The following is a 9811-nucleotide window of genomic DNA, read 5'->3' as shown; positions in this document are numbered from 1 at the left end:
TCTGCCTACTTGATTCTTCTTATTCGTTCTGCTATTGATTGAAACTCTTTCAATCAACTCAGAATTATACCCAATCTTATAAGTATAATCATATTCACTAAACTTTAGTAAATCATGACGAATATCTTTGTCACTCTTGTGGTAGACTTGATCAACGTACGACCTAGTGTACTCGATCTCCTAGTCCTTCAATTAACACTTTGTCAAAGAATTAGTCTAAATCTCCCAAATGTGAAAGTTTTCATTCATCATACAATACTCGTTGGATGATTCCAAGTTTCTATCCACTTGAAATTTGGGCGATGAGAAACTCTCCCTATTTGGTAAATTTTTGTCATTTCCACAAATAGCATAATTAACAATCAAATCCATTATTGCTAATAATAGAAACCTTCAAACATCAATTTTTATACACGCCATTGCAAGGATAAATAAATAATATAAAATCAAAATTTATTTTATTGCGGAAAAATTTGTCCTTACAATGCAATTCAATTGAAAAACTATGTTAGTACATATTTATTAGCAATCTATTCTAACTCCAAGTAGTAGCTCAAGAATCTAATCTTCAAGCAATGCGATCGGAATCCATTTCTTCACGATTAGATTCAGCTCATTTCTTCCCTTAAGTTTCCTCTCTTTTCTTCAATCCTACAAAACATCAAAATGTAATCTTATCACATCATGTATTAAGAATCTAGAATAGGAACTTAAAATAGTTAGTTAATGGATTTCACCTGAAGTAGAGCCATACGTTTTAACTCTCTCATCTCTTAGATCTCTCAGGTAAATAGAGCAGCTTCGTCTCCAATGCCCCTTCTCTTGGCAATAAAAGAAAATGGACTCTTTTGGAATGGCACAAGGAACTATCTTAGAGTTTACCTTTTCTAAATTTCCAATGTCACCATTTTCAATGTCCATTTGAAGTTTGGAATTTTTTTGATTCACCAGACAAATTTGCTTGACTAGCACGCCAAATCATTGCTGAATCAGCAACTATAAGCAAATAGGTGAGATCAATGAGGCTCACGTCATGATCCATCATATAGTACTTTCTAACAAACTCACTATATGATTTAGGAAGCGACTAAAGAATCCAGTCAACAACCAACTCACCTAAAATCTCGACACCCAACATCCTTAACCTATCAATGTGTGACTTCATCTCTAAGACGTGTACACACACAGGTTTCCCATCTTCATGTTTACTTGCCAAAAGGACTTGAGTGAGCTTGAACTTTTCAAGCCTTCGAACTTGTGGGTTAGGGAGAATAATTGGAGGAGGTGGAGGTAGTGAAGCATGATCTCTTGTTCCTCGATCATATCGTGGAATATCATCTTCATGTGGAAAGCTTGTTCCACGGGATTTGGGAAGACCATAGTTGTCATACTTTGACATCTACAAAACGGTAGAAAATTTAAGTTAAGTTGATTAGAATCCTTGATGTGACACCCAAATGAAACAATGAGGCTAGGATCCAACACAATACTCTACAACCTAGAAGAGGGATGCCATAATCTAGTTGCAGAATATTTGAAGGTAGGTAAATGACGATTTACCAATTTCCACCATGAAAACGAAAAGAAAATTTAAGTTTAAAATGTATTGAAAACTCCTAGATCTTTTGAGATTCATTGAACTTTTCAATGACATGTTTAAATCTCGATATGCCCCTCGATTTGTGACTGGGATGCCGAGGATCACAAAACAGGGTGTGAATAACCATGCAAATGTACATGGTGACCCCAATGTTACAGTCGCCTATTCGATGTGTCGGTTAACCACACACGCTCCACCGAACTATGATAAACATCGAGTCACCCTTTGCCACCTTTTCTTAGAACTCAATTAGTGTGTAGGTTAACCACACACGCTCCACTAACGTCTCAGCAAGGGTACAAAGTGTAATTTCATAGAATTGCATCAATTCACTTTTTCCTAAAGTAACTAAGATTAGGAATTTTGTAAACATTTAGTTACTTTATTATTCATTATACTTTTAATGAGGAGAGGGTTTGCCCTATCCTACCCGTTCGGCTAACGACCCTCCACCAATCAAGGAAGCGATGGGTGAGAGTGGACACCCATTAAACGGCCATTTTATAGGCCATAACCTTATACCCCCTTATAGATCGGCTTCGTGAATGAGGCCTACTAATGGTAGGACTAGCAGTTTAAGTTATACATATATGATATTAAACTTTTAATGTTATATATAGTATAAGGTGTATTTTACACTTTTAAAATACTAGGTGGTTTAAACTATTAATTATACCTTTAATTTAATTAGACTTAAACCTTTTAATTTATGGCTTATTAATTCTTTCTTTTAATTAAACTTGTAATTAAATCAATAAACCACAAGGGTGTAAATTTGAACCTTTCAAAATTAGGGTTTTAGAATTTAGATTTTCAAAATTAAACCTTTTAATCAAAATTTAAATTCCAAAACTTGAGGGCAAGTTTTGAAACTTTTCAAAACATAAGAAAGAACATTCTAGAGCAAATTACAAATAATAATAATAATTAACCAATTAATTACTAATTATCTAAATATGACCTAATTCAATTTCTTGCAAGATAATCTATCAATAATTCAAATAAATCAAGTTTATCACATAAGGAAATGATTATCTAATTAATTTGACAATTATCTTTTATTTTGGTAAGGATATCTTTTAAATTAAACAATTAATTTAACCTAATCCCTTAAATCCCCTAGAATTCGAAATTATGGGATGGGATAATTCAAATTCTTTAATTACCAAATTTAAACATTTAAAAGATAATTACAAGATATGGCATTATCGAAATCCCTAAAATTTAGGATCTAATATTGGGGAAGGAGGCAATTTCGAAATCTTGGAGGCTAAGGAAAGGTTTTGGGAAACCCTAGTCAAATTTCGAAAATCAGGGTTCAAGAACCCTAATTTTTGAGAATTCATGCCTCCTAGGGTTTATAGGCCATAAACCATAATATGTCAAGTTCATACATTTGAATAAAGCTAATTGAAAACAAAAACCAATGGCTCTGATACCACTGATGGGTTTTATACAAACAATCCTATGTGTGCATGCAACCATAAAGTTGGATCTATGTTTTCACTATTAGTTATACAACTTTATGAACACAAAAGGAAACCTGCCATGCTACGACTATTTTTGAAATCCACATAGACAAATAGAATACATACCTTTTGTTGTTATATAGTAATAACAACTAGTTCCTTGAATCTCCTTAGCTTTGAAAGCAAGTACCACAAGTGTAGTACCTCTAATGGCTCACAAACACCAAGAGCAAGAGGGTGACTTAAGAAAAGAGGAGAAGCACCCAAAAACGTCTACAAACCCTATGGAAACTCTTAGCCACGTTTTTGGTGTTCTAGGGATCCTTAAATAGTGAGGCTATTAGGGTTATCAAACAAGGAAACCCTAATTTGACTGCTTAGGCCCTAAGCAGCCCATGGATTCCTTTAACATATCCCTTGGATGATTTCTAATGGGCTTCCCCATAGAATTCGTCCAACCTATATATCATTAGGTAATCCATAGCTCAATTGCAATTATCTTATAATTACAAATCCAGTCCCCTAAGTTTAATTAATGTCTTTTAGCCACAAAATTAATTCTTATTAATTATTGACTATTCTTAATTAAACAATATGATTTCTCTTTTAATATATTATTCATATAATATATTAATAAATCATAATTAATCCTCTTTCTCCATAAATCATCCTATCAAGTTGCTTTGGTGAAGGCAACCCAAAAGGACCATGCACAATTGGGTCAAGTACATACCAAAATAGTTATGGACTTAGACACTAATCCAACAATTGAACCTTTAACATGATTATGGGTGACAGATCTTACCTTTTAGCATGAAATTTGAAGAAACCACAAAATTGAGAGATGGTTGCTTGAGAGAATATCTGCTCATCGAGTGTGTGGTGGCTGCTAGAATGACTAAAGTTTACCTATTGGGGTAAAAACCCTAATTTAGAGAGTTTAAAATTATATTTTTTTCGGTTATAAAACTGACTCGTCGAGTAGGGTAACCGACTCGCCGAGTAGGGTCGCGATTTCGCATAAATTCGTGGATTTTCAAATGGACTCATCGAGTAGGTGTCCCGACTCAACGAGTTTTTTACTTTGTATAAAAATTTTGTTTTCCTTAAATTTATTCTACCACACCCCACACTTAAGCTTTGTTTGTCCTCAAGTAATCATTTTAAGCTAAAATGAAGATGTAGACTGAAAATCCTAATAACACACCAAATAAAATAAAAGACTAAAAAACGAAAAATAAAAGGGAAAAAGAAAGCAAACTCAAGCATCGGGTTGCCTCCCATAAGCGCTTCTTTTTTAGGAGTCTTTAGCTGGACTCCTTCCCGCTCTACATTGCAGCGGCTTTCTCCAAGTCCAAACCTTCTTCTTGTCCTTCATCCTTTGGCATTCCCTCTACGTATTTCTTAATCCTATACCCATTGAATTCAAAGCTCGACCCATCCTTGCTCCATAACTCAATCACCCCGTATGGATATACATGCTTGATTGTAAAAGGCCCAGACCAACAAGTGCGTAATTTTCCCGAAAAAAGCTTTAGTCTTAAATTTTATGAAATCACTTTTTGGTTAGCCTCAAATTCCTTATTACCCTTCAACCTTGTATCATTCCATATCTTGTCTTGTCTTTATAGATCAACGAGTTAGTGTATGACTCGTTCCTCAATTCTTCCAAGGCATTCATTTGAAAGAGTCGATTGGCACGCAACTCATTCGGTTCAAAATTGCATCTTTTCAAAGCCCAATAGGCTTTATGTGCAAGCTCCACAGGTAAATGATAATTTTTACCATAAAATAATTTATAGGGTGTGGTTCCAATGGGTGATTTGAATGTGGTTCTAAATTCCCTAAGTGCATCACCCAATTTGTCCGCCCAATCTTTTCTATTACTACCCACCGATCTTTCCAATATTCTTTTGAGTTCCCTATTTGTGACCTCGGTTTTCCAATTTGTTTGTGGATAGTAAGGTGTTGAAAACCAATGGCATACACCATATTTTTGCAACACTTTTGCTAATTGGTCATTAGCGAAGTGGATTCCCCTATCACTAATTAATGCTTTGGGTACTCCAAATCTAGAAAATAATTTCTTTAAGAATTTAACCACAACCCTTGCATCATTAGTCGGTAATACTTGCGCTTCTGCCCATTTTGAGACATAATCCACCGCCACAAGTATGTACTTATTGCCTTTGGATGAAGGAAATGGAACCATGAAATCCACACCCCACAAGTCAAAAATTTCACAAACTTGAATATTCCTTTGAGGCATTTCATTCCTTGCCGAAATATTACCCGTCCTTTGGCAAGTATCACATATGACCAATAGAACCCCGCATCAAATACTTTCTTAGCAGTAAATTGTACCCCATGATGTCCTCCTACTGGTCCATTGTGGCAATGCTCTAATATGTCTCGGATTTCCTTACCAAAAACACATCTTATAATCTCATCCACACAACTTCTAAAAAGGTATGGCTCATCCCAAAAATAATATTTAATTTCTGAAAAAAGCTTCTTTTTCTATTCATGAGTGAGCCCTTTTGGAAGACAATCTCCTGCCAAGAAGTTGGGAATATCGACATACCATGGCTCTTCCCCCATTATAACCATCAGATACTCTTCTGGGAAGCTATCTTTAATGCCCTTGTCATCCATATCTTCCCTTGTTGGATTTTCTAATCTTGAAAGATGGTAAGCAGCTATGTTTTCCATCCCTTTCTTGTCCTTGATCTCGATGTCAAATTCTTGAAGTAGCATTACCCATCGAATCAACCTCGGCTTCGCATCCTGCTTGGCAAACAAGTACTTAATAATAGAATGGTCAGTAAACACAGTAGTTTTGGACAAAATTAAATAGGGACGAAATTTGTCAAAGGCATACGCCACAACTAATAATTCTTTTTCAGCTGTGGTGTAGTTTGCTTGGATAGGATTTAGGGTCTTGCTAACATAGTAAATGGGTTGAAAGTTCTTTTCAGCCCTTTGGCTAAGTACAACTCCTAAGGCAAAGTCATTTGCATCGCACATTATTTCAAATGGTAAGTTCCAATTCGGGGCGATAATGATCAGGGCGTTAGTCAATTTTTCTTTCAAAATATTAAAAGAGGCTAAACATTCTTTAGAAAAATTAAAAGGTGCATCTTTCAAAAGAAGTTGAGTTAAAGGCCTAGTAATTTTTGAAAAATCTTTAATAAAGCGGCGGTAAAAACCCGCATGACCTAGAAAACTCCTAATGCACTTCACATTAGTTGGTGGGGGTAATTTAGCAATAGTGTCAATTTTCACTCGATCCACCTCAATCCCCGCCTTGAAAACTTTATGGCCTAATACAATGACTTCTTTCACCATAAAGTGACATTACTCCCAGTTCAATACTAGATTGGTCTTTTCACACCTAGCAAGCATCAAGTCAAGGTTAGCAAGACAATCATGAAAAGAAGAGCCAAAAATAGAAAAATCATCCATGGATAATACTTCCATGAATTTTTCCACCATATCATGGAATATTGCCGTCATGCATCTTTAGAAACTCGTCAGCGCATTGCATAACCCAAAGGGCATGCGTCGATAAGAAAATGTACTAGTTGGACAAGTAAAAGTGGTGTTCTCTTGATCAATTGGGTCAATGGAGATTTGGAAATAACCTGAAAACCCATCTAAAAAACAATAATATCAATGGCCCGATAAACGCTCAAGCATTTGATCAATAAAAGGGAGAGATAAGTGGTATTTCCAAGTGGCATCGTTTAGCTTACGATAATCGATGCACACCCGCCAACTGGTTACCATTCGTGTAGGTATAAGCTCGTTCTTCTCGTTGGTCACGACCATCATCCCTCCTTTCTTTGGCACTACTTGAACGGGACTAACCCATGGACTATCGGAAATCGAATCTAAATACCCACATCTAAGAGCTTAACAACTTCTTTCCTGACCACTTCTTGCATGTTTGGGTTTAAAGGCCTTTGGTGTTGCACTACCGGTTTTGCACCTTCTTCAAGATTTATCTTATGGGAGCAATATGAAGGACTTATTCCTCTTATGTCGGTAATTTTCCATGCGATGGCATTCTTCCTTTTCTTCAAAACTTGAACTAACTCTTCTTTTTCAGATTTGGTGTGGTCGGAAGCAATGGTAACAGGCTTTTGTTTACCTTCTTCGAGAAATGCGTATTCTAAATGTTCAAGCAAAGTTTTCAGCTCTAATTTTGTGTTTTGTACACTGAACACGTCGAGCCTAGAGAGGGGACTCGTCGAGTCCATGCCAAAATTGATGTCTGATCACGATTTTTCAAATGGACTCGTCGAGTCAGTGCTAACGACTCGGCGAGTAGACCTTTGTGCATTTCTGATTATTTCTTCATATTCAGCTTCTTCGAGCAGTTTTTCTATCTCCTTTAAGTCTTTTTAGCATCAAAATTGTCTTCAAGGTCAATGGCGGGCTCGTTTGGGTGGTCCTCTTTCCATTCTGCCATTCGTTCTTCCAAAGTGTCCACCGAAAATGTCGTGTCATTACTATACTTGGAATGCTTCATGGCTTGATCAACTCCAAATGTAACTGACTCATCTCCCACCCGAAGGGTAAGCTTGGATTCTCTCATGTCTACTATAGCACTTGCAATGTTTAGGAAAGGTCTTCCAAGAATGATCGGAACTCGGTGGTCCTCTTCCATCTCTAACACGATGAAATCCGCGGGGAATACAAATTTATCAACTTTTACCAATAAGTCCTCACACATTCCCCTTGGGAAGGTCACCATCTTGTTTGCTAAATGAATTGCCATACGGATTGGTTTCGATTCCGGAAGGTTCAACTTCTTAAAGAAAGGGTATGACATGAGATTAACACTCGCCCCCGAATCCGCTAATGCATAGTAGCTAGATTCCCAAATTGGCATGGAAAAGTTAAGCTACCCGGGTCTCCCATCTTCTTTGGTAATTTTTTCAACATTGCGGCTGAACAATTCTCATTAAGCACCACCTTGGACACCTCTTCCAATTTCTTTTGATTAGTGAGTAGCGACTTTAATAATTTTGTGTACTTGGTCATTTGTGTAACCACTTCTATGAAAGGAATATTGGTTTGAAGGGATTTGATGTGTTCCAGAAACTTTTGATAATCTTCATTCTGGTTTTCTTGTCTATCCCGGCTTGGAAATGGCAATGGAGGTTGATAAGATTTCAAAGGGGGGTCAATTTTCTGTTCAAGTTGTGGACTCGTCGAGTCCTTATCTCCGACTCGACGAGTCGGGTCGACTGTTTGGGATTTCGGGTTTTCATTCTGTTCCTCTTGCACCTATTTTGTATTCTCACCCATTAAATGTGTCAGAGGGGTAATTATTTTCCAACTTCTAGTCGTCACAGTGTTGATTTGAGCACCTCTCGTATTTTTCTCGGTATTTCTTGGAAGTTCACCCGGTGCTCTTTGATTGATTTGTAGTGCAAGTTGGCCTAACTGTTTTTCAATGTTTAGTATAGAGGCCTGCTGATTTCTCATCAATGTTTGTTGCTCTTTCATCATGGCTTGTTGTTCTCTTATTGCAGCATCGATTTTGTTGTGTCTTTTCTCGGATGCAGCTATAAATCTTGTGAGCATATCTTTAAAGTCCATTTTCTTCTCTTGCACCGGTTCCTCTTTTTGATAGAACCCTCTTGTCTTTATCCTACATTTCTCCTCATTTTCCTTTTTGTACTCATCATAAGGTAGCCACTCTTTTTTCAGTTTTCGCCAATCTTCATCATATCTATCGCCACCTGAGTAACATACTTGTGCTTTCTGGTTCCCATGCTCGACTAGATCACAATCTTTAGTCAGTTGAGGCCCGCTACAGTTTTCACATCCCACCCAAATGGCATGGATGGATTGATCCATCTTTGTCATTCTTCGATCCATACTTTCCAATTTAGCCATCACGGTTGCCATACTATCATTGACTGAGTTCACCACCCCTCGAGTCGAGTCGTTCCTTGGATTATGATACTCTATAGAGTGCTTAGAGAATTCTTCAATTAGCTCCTTTATAACACTAGGATTTTTCTTCGTGAGTGGTCCTTGGGAATCAAGGATTTACCTAGTCGTCACATTTACTCCATCATAGAAAATGGAGACCTCTTGTTGGATGTTAAGATCATGGTGGGGGCAATTCCTTAATAAGCCTTTGTACCTTTCCCGCGCCTCATAAAGTGACTCTCCCACTTGTTGCTCAAATTTTGCAATTGCTTTCTTCAATTTTGCTATTTTGGAGGGAAGGCAAAATTTATCTATGAATTCTTCACGCATTTTAGCCCATGTGGTGATAGATCCTGGAGGGAGTGATTTCAACCAATCTTTTGCGGCTCCCTTAAATGTAACCGGTAGCATACAAAGCAAGACAGTCTCACGAGGTACATTAGGGATGTTGAAGTAGTCAGCTATGTTGTTGACCTCATCGATATGCTTATATGCATCTTCGTGATCTTTCCCGTAAAATGGGATATCCTTGAGTTGGGCGAGTATGTGACGTTTTAGTTCAAAGTTAGCAGTTGCTGGAATCACGGGTTACACGAGTCCCGGCCCGGTGTCGTCATGCATTCTCCCCTTATGCTATCACATGGGTATATCTGTGATGTCATCCATGGTGTTTCTGAGTTTGCCTTCAAGGTCGCTTTCTTCAAATTCAGATCCACTTTCTTCCTTCTCGGTTTCGTGCTCGGTGTCCTCCTTTGTGTTTGTCACACCCCCGAACCAGACGGCGGAAATGTTC

General features: G+C 37.4%; 1 protein-coding gene and 1 non-coding gene across 2 annotated transcripts; one reads left to right on the top strand and one right to left on the bottom strand.

Moving 5' to 3' along the window:
• Nucleotides 1–4660: 4660 nt before the first annotated feature.
• On the bottom strand, nucleotides 4661–5338 carry LOC111915300 (uncharacterized). The gene has a single exon (XM_023910969.1). It carries the CDS (start codon nucleotides 5336–5338, stop codon nucleotides 4661–4663), a length of 678 nt encoding a protein of 225 aa, XP_023766737.1.
• A 3855-nt stretch (nucleotides 5339–9193) lies between these two features.
• On the top strand, nucleotides 9194–9300 carry LOC111915323 (small nucleolar RNA R71). The gene has a single exon (XR_002858122.1). It is a non-coding gene; the product is annotated as a small nucleolar RNA R71 (small nucleolar RNA).
• Nucleotides 9301–9811: the final 511 nt, after the last annotated feature.

This window comes from Lactuca sativa, chromosome 4 (genome assembly GCF_002870075.4).
Source record: "Lactuca sativa cultivar Salinas chromosome 4, Lsat_Salinas_v11, whole genome shotgun sequence".
Taxonomy (NCBI): domain Eukaryota; kingdom Viridiplantae; phylum Streptophyta; class Magnoliopsida; order Asterales; family Asteraceae; genus Lactuca; species Lactuca sativa.
Note: the sequence above shows the minus strand (reverse complement) of the source record. Positions and strands in the feature narration are given on the sequence as shown.